The 19,404-nt window shown below is 36.7% G+C and overlaps 1 protein-coding gene across 1 annotated transcript in view; it reads right to left on the bottom strand.

Annotated features, from left to right (window-relative positions):
* The window catches only part of HBS1L (HBS1-like translational GTPase), a gene marked incomplete at its 5' end in the record, with an annotated part of 58,824 nt that overhangs the window by 20,175 nt on the left and 19,245 nt on the right, over positions 1-19,404 (bottom strand). Inside the window, one exon of the mRNA XM_009706410.1 lies at positions 6,474-6,582. Within this exon, the coding sequence (XP_009704712.1) occupies positions 6,474-6,582 (109 nt within the window). The remainder of the gene's footprint in view (positions 1-6,473; positions 6,583-19,404) is intronic.

Genomic DNA, 19,404 nt, shown 5'->3' with positions numbered 1-19,404 from the left:
AAAGCAGTTCAAGAGTTATGATCTAAAAAATTAAACCTAGGAAATGTTCAGACTGAACACAAAATTCACCTCTCATTATAGCACCAAGCAACATGGGAGATTTTATAGGTCTCCGTTTTCCCCTCAGATTCAGAACCCACCTCGATAATGCAGCAGATTGATTGATTTTTACACTTTTTTTCATAAGATGCAAAGTCAAGATTTTTCTCTTGATTGTAAGACCCCAAAGCAGAAATGTGAGCCCTCTTTTTTTTTTTTTTTTGGCTACAGTTCCACAACCCAAGGCCTCAGTCCTGCATCAAGGTTGGATAGACAAGCACACGTTTCTCAAATTAGCTAAGCAAAGAACTTAGTTTATGCCAGCCATGCTGGTTGCACGGGCACAGATGGTACCTGCACTTCTGCACAATGGACAGGCAATTCTGTATAAAGTCTATTCACAAGAACTTATCCTTTCAAAATATTCTAAATCACTTGAAGGAGAAGCACAACTTTATATCAAACTACTGTCTTAGGTCACACAATCATGATGCTTTAGATTTGACACCACAAAACCAGCTGTACTGTATCACCAAGTATAGCCTTGGACAAGCTCCAGTATGTAACATCATATCTTGACAATTAATATCATTTATAAGAAGATAGACTTGATTCTCTAAATTCCAAAAATTAGTGGGTCATCACTGCTTTAGATTTAGCTATACAGAAATGTGATTACACATGAACTATTCCACAGAAAAATAGTCACTATAGTTATGTGTGCCTTCTTTTACTAGAAAAGATAAGTACATTTCTACAAGGTTGAACAGAAGGCTCTATTTTTTAAAATTCCTTAAATAGCACATTAAGTTCAAGCTGGAAATCTACTTTGGAATGGCACAAAATTTATTTTCTCCAATGTCTCTTCAGGGAAATTTTAATTCATAAAAATTGACTGAAAACAATCAAGTTAATAGAAAGCAATTATGCAGAGAATTGCCGTGACAAAGCTTTCTACATATTTTAATAACATATTTAAAATCATCTGAATGATATAAAGTACACCAGATCATTTTTGCCTGAATCATGCATTAAGAGAGCCTCATATATTTACAATTAATTTGCATTAGACACCTTTTATCAAGCTTAAGACTCTGCCATCTTTTTCCCTTTTTTCAGATAAACTTCAGCTCAATGTCAGCATAACATCTAGCACTTTCACACTGACATACCAGGACTAGTGCCAATATGCAAAGGTCACTGTAAAGCAAATATGGTATTTTACATTGGTATCAAGTTTTCTTCCTTGAAATTCTAATATTTAAACTTCTGAAGAAAAGTATTTGTATAAGAAGCCATGTCAAAGCAGTCTTTGCAGCTGGCAATAGTTTTCTCTCCTTTTCGATGTCTGCATTTCTTTGCAAACCAGACTTTCAAAAATGAAAAAAATTTAGAAGGAAGATATTTAGATGAAGCTGCAATGTGACCCAAAACCATAACTCTCATGTTTTTCTATAGCTTTCCAAAATATATTCAAAGACTGTCACATCAAGCCTATTAAAAGGCAAAAATGTAAGCTTCTAAATTCTATTTTGTTTAACTAGGTAATGATTTTTTGTTCTAATGCCAGATGCTCAGATCTTCTTGCAGGCCAAAGCCTATGTCAGTAAGGATTCCCAAACAGGGAACATCACAAACAGGGATGGATGCTGAGTGGTAGAATTCAAACTCATGACAGCACCTGAAAGAATCACCGTTAGAGCCAGATGAAGTAACTACACACTCAATTCTGAGTAGCTTTTATTGCTATTACCAGTGCCTAAGGCTGCCAAATAGTTTTCATCTGGTGGTGCAAAGAAAAAGTGCTAGATACAAGTGAAATAATGAGTGAAGTAAGACTCCAGACATCATAACATCAGGCCTTGCTACTTTTTCAAGGGTGCAATATTTGAATAACCACTACGCTGCTCCATTTAGATTTTACATGTTTCGGATGTTACCGTGTTTTGGAAACCTGAAAACAACCTGGGCCATGATAAACCAAGGCTTGCCATTTCAGAGGAGAAACATCAGAATGGGTAGAGTGTATTATCTACTTACAGAGCATCTCTGATGAGATAATTCAGCTATTTGCTAACCAATGTCAGGGAAAGGGAGAGTGAGTTTATTGCTAGGTACCTAAACAGGAAGATGGGCAGATGAAATGTGCAATTCCAGTCTCACGGAAGTACATGAAGAGAGATGCAGCAATAGGACTCTGGCAGTCGGTTCTTCCTCATGGCCACCAGATGAGTTCTTTATTGAAAGCTTGGTAACAGCGCAGAAAAATGCTAAGGAGCTTCATCTCTAACGGTCAATGAAAAAATGAATGACATTGAAAATGCTTTTCAGTAAGCCTTTTCCACTGAGATTTTTCAGTATTATTGAATTGAAAATTTCTGTCAGAAGACAGAGCATATGAGATAGCATACTAGTACCTAGTATGTTGCTAGTGCAGGCAGCAGAGGGTATAAACAAGTCGATTGCATTAGCAAGTATCTTCAGTAGCAAAAGTTCCAACGTGGTCTGAGTTATGTTGAACCACCATCAAGAAAAATTTATATTTGGAGGAAGAGCACTTCCTAACCAATTGCTTGCATCTTTGTATGAGAACTTCATGGAACTACCAAGAGCTGTCTCAGTTTGCCAACATCTGTGCCTGTCTGCCACATCACTGCTAGCTGCTGATGTGGAGCCATTGATTAAGGAAATCTTGACTTCTTTGAAAGGACAGAACCATTACACGCCTTGTATGTGCACTGAGGTCACATAAAGAAAGCTTGACCGTTAGCAATTGAGGTACAAACGTCAAAAGAGGTTACCACAGCTTTTTGTTAGGAAATCAGCAGACATACAAAAGTCCGGCAAGTACCATCATTTAGTCAAAATTAAAACTGCCAGGCCAGAAACTTCCTATGCTGTCTTGCCAACAAAGACCATAAGAGTAAACTGAGTAAAATGTTATGGTTACATCACTGTTTTCTGGGGAGAGTTAAGAAACATAACATAGGTTGTTATAAGACAGGTTAGAAGACAATCTCACACAACTGTTGAAAGGTTCACACTACCATGCATTCAAAGAAGAACCTGAAAGCTTATCTGCTGAAGATTAACTCTGCATAATTTAGCTTTTAAACATTATTTTCAATCTTGTAGTCTGGAAGCTTAGTGAATTATTTTTATACAACCGACTCTTTCGGAGTACTGACAGTCATTACAGGAACGTCTACATTTATTTCCCCTTTCAAAATTATTAATTACACAATATTGGTCAGGCTGGTTAAAATAATCACACTTTTTTGCTCACAACTTCTTCTGGCTTCCTTCATGACTTAACGAGAAGAAAAAGCCTGGTAAATATTTTTGCTAGAGTTTGTCAGAAGTGAACAAACTCCATTTTCTGTAGACAATCCCACCAGGAGAAGCTGGCAACAAAGGCTCAAAGGCATCAATGCGCAAAGCAATTCATGACTTCTAATAATCCATTCATTTTAAATAAGATTCATTTATTATTATGAGGTCATACCTCATATCAACACTGAATCAGAAAGACTGAATAGCTAGTCTTCGCTAATGTTAGGCCACTGGTTTTAAAAACATGGCCCATGAACTACATTTAAGATCCCATAAAAGGTGCCAACAAAAACTGGTTCATACATACCATACAATCATCTTCTAATGGTGTCTGCAGCAACACCAGAACAAATATTTGGGGGTGAGAGTAGGGGACACAGTTACAGGCATTTTAGAATCCAAACTGCTATGAATAATTTATAACACTGTGCTTTCGGTCAGTGATATGAACTCTGTACTTAGAAATCTGTATTATTATAAACCCTCTGCAGCACATTTATCAATGCAACAATAACATAAAAAGGGTCTGAAAAGAGCCAAAAGAAGGGGCCTTTCTTAGGTGTTAATAAACACAGATTCACTCTGTTCCCAGACAAGTCATCCTTATGCTGTCAACAATCTAGAAGATAACTGCAGAAGAAAAAAACCAACTCTGACACTCATGGAATTGAGGCAGGGGTTCATGTTTTGCTTTGTTTTTCAAGGTTAGAAATGGAGGCATACAAAGTCATTAGAAGCTTGTAAGTCAATGCTAGTGCTTGAGGTAACCACAATATATTTAGCACGGATTTTAGGCAGACACTGTGGAAAGGAGTTAGTCAAGTTCCAACTGTTAGGAAAAGAATCAGGAGAGGAAATGCTACTGTCCTACAGCAGAGATGGAAAAATACGATGCAAATATGGTCAAGGCCTGCTCCCCCATTCTTCATGTCAAGGTCCTAGTACCTTGGCAATGCCTGCACAGCCTCCACAGCGGTCTGTAGGACAAAAGAAGAAAGGAGGCCACCACAGACTCCTTGAAGCACAGGTCTTTAGACATGCAGATAACTTTACAATTTAAATAGTGCTTTCTTCCATATTCATTGATTGGTTGTGCTCCAAATCTCACGGTCTTTTACAAATCCCTCCATTTCTTACCTATTCCTCCCACTTAAAGCTAAATGCCTAACGTGCATCCAATTTCTACAGCAAGAGAGGCTTGTTCTCAATTAGTATTTCATCAGTACCACTAAATAAATAAGTTGAATTAAAAAACATCTTCACAATATTGAAGATTTGTCTGAATGGATTACCAGCAAGGTCCTGAAGGCTTAATTTCTTCTGTGACAAAAACCAGTATGTCACTAAACTGGAAGCAAGCATGACACAAACTATTTCAGGGTCCCTGAAGAGAAGCAGAGTGGCTGAGAACCATGTTAGGGCCAACCATCTTTCCTCAGAGACTGGGTCACCACTAGCCAGCCCAGGAACTACTCCAGTCTACAGATAAGGAAGCATTCTTCTTACCTCCTCCTTCCCTATGGAGCAGGCACACATACACGTGTGGCAGTTGCTAAAAAGTATCAGACACAGAATTTTGTATTTGCTCTTTTTCATAAACAAACGTTTTAAATAGTCATTATTACAGCTAAAAAAATTCAATCACTACTATCCAGGACTAGCTGGCAGATTTTTTTCACTCACTTAAGATTCCTTTCTTTTTATAAACTTCTATCCAAATTAATTTAATCCACAAAAGTCCCCATGAAAAAGTCCAACTTATAAGTGTAGTAGAAACACCAGAGATGAAGGTGCCATGATGTTGGTAGGAATTTTGTGATCAAGCCCAGTTGTCACACCCAGAGTCACTGATTAGTAGAGGTAAGGGGGGAAAACCAATTATGTTCCCTTTCATACATTGCAAATCTCAAACAGCACAGAAAGAGAATTTTGAAAGGCCCAGAAATTTTTCATTTGGAGCTTATTGCATCTAAGTAGCTGAATGAAAGTGATGTCTCTTAGCAATTGCGTTTAGCAGTATAAAGGGAATAATGACACCAGCTTCACACTTTGTATTAAATGTGCTTAAGAGACTAAGTGGATGCAACTGCTTGCTTTCCACTGAGTTATCAAACATGCACAAGATACTGCAAAGTAAAGACCATGCTGCCCTCTCACTCCCAAAAATGCTTTCCAGATCAGAACCACAAACTCTGTGGTAGGATGAGGTGGGGATGTTGGCACTGCTTATGCTTCTGAATGTTTTGCCTGAGGATGAACTATGGTATTTCTTGCCTCATTAGGTGGGTTCAAAAACAGAGTAAGTGCATCCAAGTAAAAAAAAATCAATTAACCATTCTTAAGATAAACAGCCTAATAATAATAAAAAAAAAAATGGTGGGGAGCCACAGAATGCTACACGTAATGACATTTCACAGGCTGTATTCCCAACACACATGCCCTGTCCTTATACTTTTCTTTAAGTATTCACTGCTGGCTACTGTTCTAGGTAGAGTCTGATCCAGATGTCTGTTTTCATGCTCTCACGAGACATCCCCCCAACAGTTCCAAGTCAGGATAAAATTAGAACTACTGCTCAACCACTCTAAATTAGCTAAAGCATAAAGGAGGACCGATGACTTCTCTACAACAGTTGTACCCTGGACACCTGTTGAAGTTAATAAAAGCTGCAGAGGAAGGCAAAGTTTAGCCATAAGTGATTGTTTTCCCCATAAATTATTCTTAAATGTATTACTTCCTTTGAAGAACAAGCAATTACAGTTAAGATTTATTGATTTCATAATTCCACTTAGAGAACTAAATTTAAAATAAACGAACCCCAAGAAAGTTCAGTATTCTATGAAGCGGATGTTTAAATAATCTGACTAGCCGATATCTCTCTCCACTATTCATAGTGAAAGGATTTGTTAAACTCAAAACGTGAGGTACCATCTTCTGAAAGTAATTCTGAGTCAAACAAGAAGCTGAGATGGTTAGTTCTGGAGAGTGACGCTAAAAATGCTGTAAAAAATAGAAAAAAAAGAAGAAGAAAACTTGCTACAGGTGCATCAGTCTGAAAGAAGAGCTGCTGATGTACCTTTACGTACAAGGGCTTGGCTTACCATGGAACTTCAAATCCCATAGATTGTTTCTTCCCAGACACTGTCATTTTGGTAATTTTTGGCACAATTTCAGATTCCATTCTGGCTGACTGGGAATCCCTTGTTTTTCCTAGTAATAGACAAAAAGTAAGTTTGAACTTAAGGTTGTGACTAATAAGTGTTAAATATAAAGTTTAACAAGTTATATTACTTCTCTTCAACCCAAAGATACCAGTCTGTGATGATGAATTCTCACACTTCAGTGTCTTACTTGCATAAATTAAACATTTATTCAAAATAATCTACAAACAGTTATATTTATTGTGAAAATCTTATCTGTATCTTGAAGCATTCACATGACACCGACACCATTCAAAAGCTTTACTCACAGCAGTTCTGCAGGATGCCAGAAGCATTTCATGTAATATGCTGAAGAAACACTTTGCAGCTGTTTACTAGCTGATTAAGTTAATTCTTAGAGTTTTTCTTTTGCCTTGACATTGCTGAGCCTCAAGGCTATTGTAAGGTAAAAAAATCATGTCTACCTCAGGTACTGCTAGCAGCAGCACAAGCTATGTGTGGGCTACCAGGTCTTCCCTGAAATCTGGAAATTGAGTGTTCTCGTACTGAATTGCATCGAAGAAGTCAAGCAATACCCAAAAGCTAGCTAATTTAAAGGTTATTTAGAAATAATTACCAGAGTTGAGTAACTTAATTACTTTGAAGGTATCCATTTTTACCATAACTTAAATGAAAACACAATTACAGTAAGGTTCATTCTTAATTTTGTGAACCTACAGTTTCACAACAAACAGTGCTATTAGTTTCTTGTCAAGCTGTAAAAAAAAAAAAAAAAGGAAAATTATTTAATCTGGGGAGGGGAAGTTCAAATAAAAGAATGAGCTCTTTTCTTTCCACAATTCCCTCTTTAGTACTTTAGGATTCCTTCTCCCTTCAAGGAAAAAGACTTCCAGCTTTACAGCATGAGCAACAGCAGTTGTACCTTGTGTCCTGAAGGATGTTACACACATATGAAAGCAAAACAATAACCTGAATTCAGAATTAATGTACAGATGTACATTACATACAGATGTATCTGAAAACTAGAAAAATGCCACTACTCTTCCAGTAATAGACCAATTCGGATAGTTAGAGTCAAGCGAATACTTATTTTTAGTAACAAGTTAATCTTTTAGATATTTTAGATTACTACTATAGGATGAACTGTTGGAAGTCATGTGGTGCTACTCATTTAGGTTAACTCTTCATTGTGTTCTAAAGTATAACGGCTACACCTTTAAAACCACAGAATCATACTGCTTTGCAGGTTTATATATAAAGTTGTAGTCAAGGCTGCTGAAGATTTCAGGTAAGGAAACAGAATACCACGGACTTGTCTATAATAGACAGCATACCAAAATAAGCTCTTGTGCAACTTTTTCTAAGCAATCACACTATAAATTGAGATATTCTTATTTAACTGATTACTTGGGTCTTCATCTCCCTCATTTGTCTTATCTGCTGATACTCATTTTGTTTATATGCCACCTGGAGATCTCTGGAAGAAGTAGTCTGTTTGTGTATTATTAATAGTTGCAAACCAATTACACTGTAAATAAGGAAAAACAGCAAGAGAAAGAAAGGCAACAGCACAAACCATGGTTTACAATAACCACAAATTATTTAACTGACAAACAAATAGTAAAGCTTCAGAATATAAAATTCTCAGATCACTGGATAGGGACTACCAGTTAAGCACAAAAATTTTGTTTCATCTTCAAGCTCCTATATAGACCACCTACAGCATTTTTTTTAATATGCAGTTAATCACTTGAGTTACAGTAAAAATTACATTACTTTTATTGCCAACTTGGTATGTTTTTTTCCACTTCAATTCTAACAATTTTCAAGCAGCCATCACTTTCAACTGCCAGTTAAACATGAATGCTTTACATGTCATTTGAAGGCTGCATTACAGTTAATTCTCAGAAAATACCATATTCAAAATCTGGCTGCTAGGAGCTAATAATTACAGAAAACACAACGAAATTGAAATTACATTGGTTGAAAGAAATCAAGATAACAATTCATATCATATAACTTGAAAATAACTGGCAGTCTATTAGCAATATTTGCTACATATGATCCACAATCAAAAGTTAAAGGTTTTACAAAATACATCTTCTCTAATCAATTCTGAAATTAAGCTTCGCTCTGTACAAATACTGTTGGGGTGTTTGACACTGATCCAAAGTTACATGTACAAGGAGACAAAATACATTCAATGAATCAAGTATTGACATAGAAGACACAGAAATTCAAAACTAGAGATTAGGAAACACTAGAAGTTTGAAGAAGATACAGAAATAAAATTCCAAAGAGCAAGAGAAAGTAAAGTAATTGTCCATCGACAGCACTGACAATTTGGGTGGTTTTTTTCTTTCTTTATTTATTTTTATAAAGCACTCATACTTCAGCATAGGTGGAGTGAGGAAGCAGACCAGGACCATATAAAGACAAACCAAACCATAGAAGATAATCCCAGAATGGTGACATTCAAACAGATGCAAAGACAACGCAAGAATTGTTAGTAACACTACTGACAGAGGCATCAAATATAATGTTCCGACTTCAGCGTTTTTATAACCAAGTACAATTAAAATCAAACAGTGTATTTCAGATAAGGACCAAGTCTGTCTTTTGTGCACTGCAGGCACCATTAAAGATTAATAATTATGGGCTTCATTACAAAGGACACAAGGCTGGGAAAGGAGCATGCTTTCCTATCTAATCTGTAGGGCACCAGTGAAAACTGCATGATAAATTCTTATCTGCTTTAGCAGGCAAAGCAAAAGCTATTCAGCACTTAACAGAGCGTATGCAAATCCTTAACCTGCACCTTGGAACTAAAAGGAAGTCAATGCACAATGCTGGTACAATTCTTAAAACATTTCTTAATCAACAAGCAGAGTATCCTATGGCAACTGAAGTGTGCTACAAGCCCGGAAAAAGTGTAGAAGCAGTAATCCCAGTCTTATTAGGACAAAAGCAGCTGTGAGGGAAGTTAACCTCTGAAGGGAAAGGATATAAACAATATGTAAGTATTTCCCAAGAAATGCGTCCGAGATCTTCATGCCTACTGCCATTTGGACATTCTTACACACATACCTAAGTAATTCAATGACAATAACATTTCCTAAATCAAGAGTACACACAAAATAAAAACAAAGACAGCTACATATTTCATAAAATCCTAAAGAAGCTCCAATACCTCCTTGCTACATTTCACTATTCTAGCCTTGCAAAAAAGTAAAAATAAGAGTGGATCACATGCAAGTAAATGCACCGATTGGCCAATGGTGTCAAACTGCAGAGCAAGGGATTTTACTGAAGAGGACACTCCATAAAAATTCTGGCAATTCACTAACTTAACACTAGGAAAATTTAGGTTTTCCTTCCATGAAGACAGAACATATACATTCATAAATTATAAAAATGTAAAGCCTTGTCAGCATGATAGTTCTCACAATTCAGAATGTTTAAAAACCAAAACTTCTAGCCTATTTTTAAAGTAGTTTTTAGACAGATATTTGGTTATTTAGACTGCACTGACATGAGAGTACCTAAAGTGTAGTGTAGCTAGGAGTCAAACACTGTTACAAAACAAAACATGCACTGATGCACCTTGTCTCAGTATTAAATAAGGATGAGCCTAATATCAAAGGGAACAGACAGACCGGCACTGTCGTTACTGCAGTACCACTATGGCAGTACGCGACAACTTGACAAGCTAAGCTCTCTTCCCTTTATTATTCTTCTCTTTACCTTTCCTGTGACTGCCAGCTGGTCTCCTGACTTAAAAGCCTCCTGATTTAGTCAAAAATTATTACTAATGACACCTGCTATAACTTCAAAATTATTAACAGCACAACCTCCAAATCTGATGGCACAATAAAGCATTTGCAGAGTGATAAACAGGACACAGACATATATACATGTAGGAAGCAAGTAAAATATTGAGACAGTCTTTAATAATGAAAGCAGTCTCTCCAGGTGTTCAAGCTGGAATAGCAAAAGTGTATGGATATAGTCAACCATCTTCCTTTACTGTAATTAACTCCCTAGATTTTGGATTTCCTTTGTAAAAATGGTTGTAAGGAGCACCTGTAAAAGATTTAAACAAACAAATCAAGATTATTTTGCCTTCTTTACCATACGTAACAGGACTGAGAAGTTCTTTTTTCAGTTTTTGTTTATTTATATACTTACATTGAAAGTAACAGAAAGATAAAAAGTGAGTCTTTTCTCTAATTCTGTTGGAGGTCTGGAAGTTATGTTTCAGTACTTGGAAAAGTTGCTTGCCAGTCTACTCTGCTCCGAGGTAGTTTAGAGGTGCATAAAAACAACAGGAGTCTGCTAAACCACCACCATCTCAAGAAAGACATGTTTATACCAAGTCAAACAGGGATATTGGCATATTTGGAGAAATGCATAGTAGTAGCAGGTATTTAATTCCACACTGGCTTCATTCAGATGGCCATACCTTTTCAACAACAGAAACAAAATGCCACAGTTTTCGATTCCTACACAGAGGCTTCTACTCCCAACTTGTCTTCCCCTCATCAAATTGTATAAAGGCACTGAAACTTTGAGCTCAACTACACTTATTGCACAGAAAAGCTTGCTTCTGGTAAGATGCACCAGAATTTTTAATATGCCTGAATTCAGCTTGAAAACCAAGAAAGGAAGAATGTTAACATGTTAGGCATGCCTTGAGTCCACGCTTTTTTAGATGGCAACCCCATTTAAATAAATCCATGTCTACACACAAAACCTCCGCTAGTGGTGTAGCAGCACTGGCAAAGGAATGCACCTCCAAGGGAATTATGTGCTAATTAACGGTGGCCAGACTGCAGTTATTTTTTCTTTAAAGCTTAAGTCATTTACATATTTTTGAAATTTCTACTTGGTTTATATTGATTTGTCTGTTTTCAAAAGCGGTATGAGCACTTAAAGAAGGCAGCTGCATACTATTTCAATTCTGAATGGGGCTGGAGACCCTAGATGCTATTGACATTTAACAGACAGAATTACTTTACTTAAGCAGGTCCTCCTAGTGCTGTCTAAACCAGCACTGCCATGGAAAAATATACACGTAACACCACACCTTCTGATCTAGAAGATATGGTTTGCATCCCTTGCTCTGCTACAGACTTTCTATGTAACCACAAGCAAGCCACTTACAGCTTTGTCTACCGAGTATAGAGCAACAGCCACCAATCGCATTAAAAAAAAAAAAAGAGTGCAGTTTTTGTACTGTTTTTGTAGACCATGTCACGAGCTTGTTCCAAGTATGTTTCATGACTTGCTGATTTAAAAAAAATTTTTTGCATACACTACTGGCAGTGCAGCTATTGAGTGTATTAGTAACAACAGAAGCCCAGACAAGACACAGTTCTGTCTGAAAATGCATACTTAATAACTAGTGCCTCTATCAAGATAATACTTCCCTTCCTATATGCTGTGCTACAATTTCATTTTAAGGCCCTACAATTGTGAAAACATTCCAAATATGGACTACACGAGACAACCAGATACAGAGATGCCAGACGGATTACATACAATTCCATGCTCAGAAGCATGTATCACCTCTTTGCCCACATGTATGTGGGTTTATATTAACATCTAATACATCCATCCATCATTGTAATCAGCTATTTCAAAATTGACTGTAACATATCCCAGCTGACAAATTTCAAACTGTTTATATCCTTCTATTTATGCCATAAACGTCTTGAGCTTCTAGCCTTTAATTAAAGCCTTTAATTTGCCTTAAAAACAGTAGAATTGTATTTTTCTCCCTTCAAATTTCACAGCACATAGGAAAAACAGTAACATAAGAAAATATAAAAACTTGTCAAATTGAAGAGATACGCTACTGAAAATAATTTTTAAAAACAAAATAATTCAACTGAATTATTTGACACTCATATTCTACAAAATCCTGTAGGATATGGGGGCAACTTGCAGCACAGCTTAGTTAAGTTTGCCACAGAGCACACTGGATCTTCAGTGGCAGTCGTACTGAGTATTAATATTATCAACACATCACAGTGCTGGGAACAATATCAGAAGTCCAGGACTCTCAACCATGTCCTACCCATACATAACATGACTATTGAACTTAGAACATCGCAGATTTCCTAAATTTACAGTTTGCTAACCTTTAAAACATTCTGCCTGCGTATAATTTGCCATGCGGTCATCTCTATAGCCCGTTATTTAAATTTCTTTGGATGTAACAGATCAGTGACAAAGTCTGCTGCACATGGAAGAAGTTCAACATACAGAAATCCTTTCTTATGCAAATATATAATGTAATATAGGATAATTGGGGAAGGAAAAATTATTTAGAAAAGTCTCTCCCACACTTCTATGATCCTAGAAACATCAGCAGTCCTCTTAAGGAGCACTCCTGACAGCAAAGAAACACCAGCTAGCTCTAACAAAAATGTCACTTGTGAAAAAAATTCAAAATAAAATGTTACTTCAGTATTTAAATGACACCAGTTCAAAATATCCATTTTTAGGTAAACATATGACATCATACTACTATGAACCATAATATACAAATGGATGCCACCAAACATCCACAGCACTTACAAAAATAATGCAACAGTCCAAAATAATAGAAAAGGCAACTTGCTAAGTCACCCCCAGTGCAGAGAGACAGCCATTCTAAAGATACTACTGAAAACAATTCTCCAAACCAGAACATTGAACTTTTTCTTTTTAAAAGAAAGGTTATTTCCTAATAGAAACCACAGTCGGGGTTTTCCAGGCAACTTCGTCTTGTTGTTATAAGTATTATCTTCTCTACAAAGTTTCAAATGGTGAATACGACTTTTTTTTTTTCATGAAACTGGGAGTAGGCTTTTTCACTGAAAAATGCTGAAAATAAAAATGTCTACTTGCACGCAACTACAAGATTTTTTTGTTTTGTTTTTAAGGTTTGCTACAGCAGGAGGGAGAAGGGATACAGCAGGCTATTGAGTGATATTCCCGAGTATCTCCAAAATGGGCCAGTTCTCTGTGGCCCACAACACACAAACAGCCCAACAACTTGCCACCCCAAGACTCAAGTTCCAGAAACAGTTTGCCTCACTACACACAGCTGCAACAACTGGATGTGCAGCAGGCACAGTCAGAAGGGCTGGCAGCCTCGCCTGTTACAGTTAAGCTGGCACTTCTCATTGCTCAGGCTTTACTTTCAATGCTTGCAACTTTCAGTAAGTTGAACTCCTTAGTCCAAAAATTAATTTGTTCAAGTGAGGTACCTGCCTGGAGGTGACTTTTTAATTTTTTCCTTCCAGACAGGGAGAACAGGGAAACTGGAAGAGAAAAGATCAGACAGAATGGTTTATTTTCAAAAATGGCGCCTGAAGAAAATATTTTTTGCATAAATTACATGGTTCAAGTGATCTTTTTACCTTCTGAAAATCCACTCAATGTGACCTTAGAAAACAGTTTGCATATGCTCTTATGGCTTAAGTTTTAACAACTAAATCCTCAAAATCCTTCATCAACATGCCACACATAGCTGCAGAGGCTATTTTTGACCAGGCTGGACTCAGTTGTGTCACTCAAGAGCAAATCCTACCTCTCCTCTGGTCTCCATAGTTTCCTACAACATCAGTAAACTGGAGGCGTGAATCTGCCTCGGATAATCAGAAAAAGTAATCAAAACTCAGGGCAAGAGCAAAAAACCAACAGTATAGCGAGCACTGGAAAGCAGCAAGACAAGCAGATTATCAAGGACAGACAAGGACTACATGAATAAAAATCAATAAAGCAGAGAAGATTAAATGAGAGCTACAGTGACCACAAAAAAATTGACAGTATTAGTTAACAACCTCACTTGGGAAAAACTGCATGCAAGGAAAGGGAGAAAGTAAGAGGACACATACTCAGTGACAAGTGACGTGCAGAGCTAAACATGAACAAAGGAAGAGGAGGATCAGAACTGAAAATGAACACAAACTATGGGTGGAAAAAAGTGAACATGGAAAATAATCATGGCCAACGACTGGAAAATACGTAGGAAACTGGGAATAGCTAGATAAGGGGTTTGGAATGATAAAGTGGAAAAAATGGAACTGCAATAAAAAACTTGGAATGACAGAGGAAATGTTGTGTTTAGGGCACAAACAGGAATTAAACAAAAAAATCTGAACATGACTAAATAAATTAGAGGATGAGAAGGACACAAACACCAACACTAGATCAGGCTGAAGTGGATGAGGTGGAATGTGTTGTAACAAGGCAGTAACACATTTTCTTTCCTGGCTGGAACTTGCCAAAATTTCTGGAGCCTCACCATTTCTCTCGCCACCAACACTTCCTCCCTGACTGAAGTCAAATGATACAGAACACAGCAGTCAGCTACTGTTGCATTCTCTTGCTCATCTTACCTGAAACAAACACCTTCCCATGGAACTTTTCTGGCCATCAGGACTTAGTCAAATTACATGTATTCAAATACTCAAATAGCACAAAATTAATGTTACCTATCAAAGCTATTTTTTCCTCTGTCACTCTTTATTGCAATCATTGCATTGAATAGCGTTCATTTGATTCAGAATATCTTTTGTCCCACAGAAACGTAATGTCTCAGAGAATGTTATAATACATATTTTTATTTAAAATATTTTACTGACCTCTATTACAACTGCGAGCATTCAGTGTTTTAGCAAATTAAACTTGCATGTCTCAATCCCTGGATGCTTAATATGACATTCCTATCAGCATCTATCTCCAAGAAGTTATGTTTAAGCAACACATGTCAACAAAGGAACACACAGTCCAGTTCTGTATGTAGATCATTGGTATAGTCCTTCCCACAACATGGATAATTAGTCTGGTTTACGTTCACAGTTAACATATTAGGGGAAAGAAAGGCTCTGTCACTGGAGTAAAACTCTCAAGATTTCCAGTTTCACTAAGCGAACACCTCCCGTGTAAAAGAACGGAGATCTGCTGTACAGACAGGCGGACGGAGGGGGTGTCTGTTTTCATCTAGAGATTACACAAACAGCTGCCTCCTTTTGATGTTTCTGATACGTAAATATGTAAGGGTCCAATAGGAATTCACAACAATGAAAACAGTGACTTTCTCATCCATCAAAGTTTTTGAAACGAATGTCCCGAAGGTATTTCTCATGCCTACTGCTTATAGTTTAAATGGACTAAAATCCAGTCCTTCACATAATCACAACTCAGTACAACTCATCCTGTAACTACTGAAACCTTATTTGTGGGAGGTGTATTGCTTCGCACTCTAGCAATGCCAACGATGCCCCTTCTCAATCCGTAACTGAAGCTACGATCTGCTGTAAAAATAATTTATTAGACATTTGCAGTTGTTCTGTAACAGCACCTTTACTCTCCCACACATACACAATGTAAGTCGTTGGTGGTGTTTTCTAATTCAACGAATTTTTCTTAAATGACTGTGAATTGTCTTTCACCGAGATTTAGAAAAAGCTCGGTCTGGTGTTTCTGAAGTGCAACTTCCTACCATAAATGGTCACGTAAAGAGCAGAGTCAGCACTATGGGCAGGATAACCCTAAAAAGATATCCCCTTTAGCCAGTCACTTAATTGAACAGAATACACAGAGTCCATGCAAATTACCAGAACTTCTGTTAAAACCTTGGCCCAAAATGAGTATGTAAAACTGAAAGTACAATATGTACATTCTTTTACAATTATATTGAATTTCCAAAAATAACAGACAGTAATTTCAGGTTTAAGAATTAACTAATATCATAATGCCAGAGGATGGTGCTGTTTGCCTGCACATCATCCAGGTAATTCGGAAACACCATCATGCCTTTTACACATTGATGTTAGCTACGCAAGTACATTCCTGTTGATTCTACTGCAGGAGTGCAAGGCATTTTACAAAAGCAAGCTTTCCTGATCCACAGCTTCTATTTATGCACCAAAATTACTTCAGTATGAAACAGAACTTTAAATATAAAAAGAACAGTGTGCAAGACAAGCATACCGGTTAACTGATAGTATATAAAAAGTAAAATCATGTTAGATCTGTTCAACTCTTTCACAACCATTCCACAAATTTTCTCCAGAAATGTAATGAGGTGGCCTTTTAAAGTTGCACCAGTAAAAAAAAAAAATAATGTATTTACTAGTCCTGCACAATTAAGTATGTTGAAGCTGCAAGTATTTTCAACAAGTTCCAGAAAATTGTATTTTGCAAACTTCTACTGTAGTGAGAACTTCAACGTAAGATTAGCTAAAACCTTATTTAATTTAATTTAGGTTCTCTGCATTCTCAACAACTCTGCCACTCTGCTGGTGACATTACAACCACACGAGACCCTGACTGGGCCAGCAAGCTAACATATCTGTGGGAAAACTAACTAATTTTTATCTTAAAAGTCAAATTTGCAAGTTTCTACTTGTCCACACATTCACTTTTTTCTTATACAAGGCTAACTTTGCAGAGAAATAAAAACACGTTTACTTGATGCCCCTCCATGATTTCAGGGATGGCAGTGCTGATTGCAATGTCACAGCACGGGGCACATTTCAGAATGGAACATCTGTGGCTTCAGAGGACCAAAAGAATAACCTAATCATACATCAAGAAAAAAGCAGTTTAGGGACTTATGTAAGACATGACTTCAAAGAATCAAAAATATTCAACAGAGTACGGTTTAAAAGAAAAAAAAAAAAATCAAGGTCCAGCAGTACAGCAATTATTGAAAACACTACATATATACACACACCCATCCCTTACTATAAATTGAAACACAAATGCATTTAATAACAAAAAACAAGAATTGTTCATGAGTACAAGGGAGACAGACTCACTGACTGACACTGACTTTTGCATTTCTGCTTGCAAGATTATGACAATTAAATAGCAAATCCTCAGATGTCCTCTTAAAGTTTGTGAGGTTTTTTTCCTTAAAAAGACAAAAGATAGACATACTTTACTTACATATTTTACACAAAGACTCCAATTTTGAAAGCTTTACCTATAATGAAGATTAAAGGAAATGACAGTATGCACTAGAATTTCATTAAAGGTAAAGATAGTAGGAATGGTGCTACAGGATTGCCAACAAAAATGGGACTGAAAAGGTGGAAGGACATCATGTGGAACAGTTCATATTTCAAGGGTTTTTACTTTGCATCGTGACAAAACTGACTTCTTGGTCATCCTCACCATGCCCACCACCTACTCAAGAGAGATGGAGACATCTTCCCAAGCCAGTAGTTAGGGCACTTCTGTGGGATCTGGTAAAACTAGGTACAAAGTCCTTACTATAACTGACAGAAACTGTAGATGATATGTGTATCATCCACAGTACAGCAAATGTTCAGACTCTTGACAGTTTTTTGGGTTTGGTTTTTTTTTTGCACTTCGGCAAACTACAATCTTCCAGTTAAAAAATTATTTCACTACAGACTATTAACCAGCTTTGGGCATGAGCTCCAGCTGAAAAACAACGATCTTGGTGTGGGATGTTCCATATTTGTTCACATACAGAATTCAAAGCGGATCTAGCTTGCATTTTTGGTACAAATACTTAAATGCCGGTTAAATTCTACAAGTCCATAACCATAGTGGAGCCTTGAACTCAACAAGAACTCTCTCAGGACACTATTCTGCTTCCATTAAGACAGAAAATTGCTATTGAAGAAAAAGACAGTAACGTATGAAGACAAGTAAAGTTACAGAACTACTTCTACATGAACTATAAATATTCTTATAAAAAACAACATACCAAAGAGTACAGTAACTCTCTATATTGAAACCTACAATTAGATACAAGAGCACAAAGTCATTGCCGACAAAAAAAAAATAATCTGTAATACGGTGAAAATTATTGTGCTATTATAAATCCCAAAATAAAAACCATTAAAAGATATTATTTTGACCAAAGAAATTAGATACAGTCATTTTCTAAACTGTCACAGAACAATGTTTAGCACTTGTGTTTCTTGACCATGAGCAATTTTAATAAATTGAGGAAGCTGACAAGGAAAAAGCTAACAATATTCACCAGAATGGCAATAATGATGCTGGAAGGTAGGCTCCAATAAAGGTGAAACCAGTAAAACATAAGACTGACATTCTACAAGCTTGCCTGCTTTGTAGAAACAATTGTGTTCTGTGCTAGGCCTCCAGCTCAGTGAATAAGCAATGCCTTTTACTCTGGATGAAAAAAGAGCTTCCGAAGGAACAAGAATAAGCAGTGAAATAGGAACTAGCATGTTACATGTAATAGGTGCTCTCATGTTTTAAGGTAGTCTAACAGAACAGTGTCTGCCCGTGTGCACGCCAAGACAATGGGAATTTTTTTCAGGGCAAGTATTTGTAGCTGTGCACATGGTTGCCTTTACTTAAGTAGCTAACTACTGTAAATAAAATTTTTAAAGAAAAAAAGATGTCCGCTCACATGAACTAGTAATACAGCTGATGGAATGATGAAAAAGGTACCTCTGATAGCTGATGAGCTCAAAATACAGAGCTTCCAGACCTAGCAGTTGATAAGCCCCTGATTACAAAAGAGCTGTATTAAAAGATGGAGGATAGTGTAGGAGATGAGATATTTTACAAACAGGGGTTTACAAAACAGCATAGTGCAAAGGTACTGTAACTTGAAAATCCTGTATTTTTTTGCTATTCCAACCAGTCTCTTAATATACAAAACTTAAGAAACTACCAGAAATTTATAGCCTTGTAAAAAGTTAAATGATACATTAACTGAGTTTATTTTAAAAAGCTGTGAATCTTAAACAGCTTAATACATATATTTAAAAGCCACATGAACAATTACTTTGAAGAGAAAGATGTTAAACATGTTCAGATTTTACCATTTTTAATGTTTCACAAAGAATACATGCTAAGAAAGGAC

Source organism: Cariama cristata, unplaced genomic scaffold, assembly GCF_000690535.1.
Source record: "Cariama cristata isolate BGI_N322 unplaced genomic scaffold, ASM69053v1 scaffold1628, whole genome shotgun sequence".
NCBI classification, from domain to species: Eukaryota; Metazoa; Chordata; class Aves; order Cariamiformes; family Cariamidae; genus Cariama; species Cariama cristata.
This window is presented reverse-complemented; position numbering and strand designations above follow the sequence as displayed.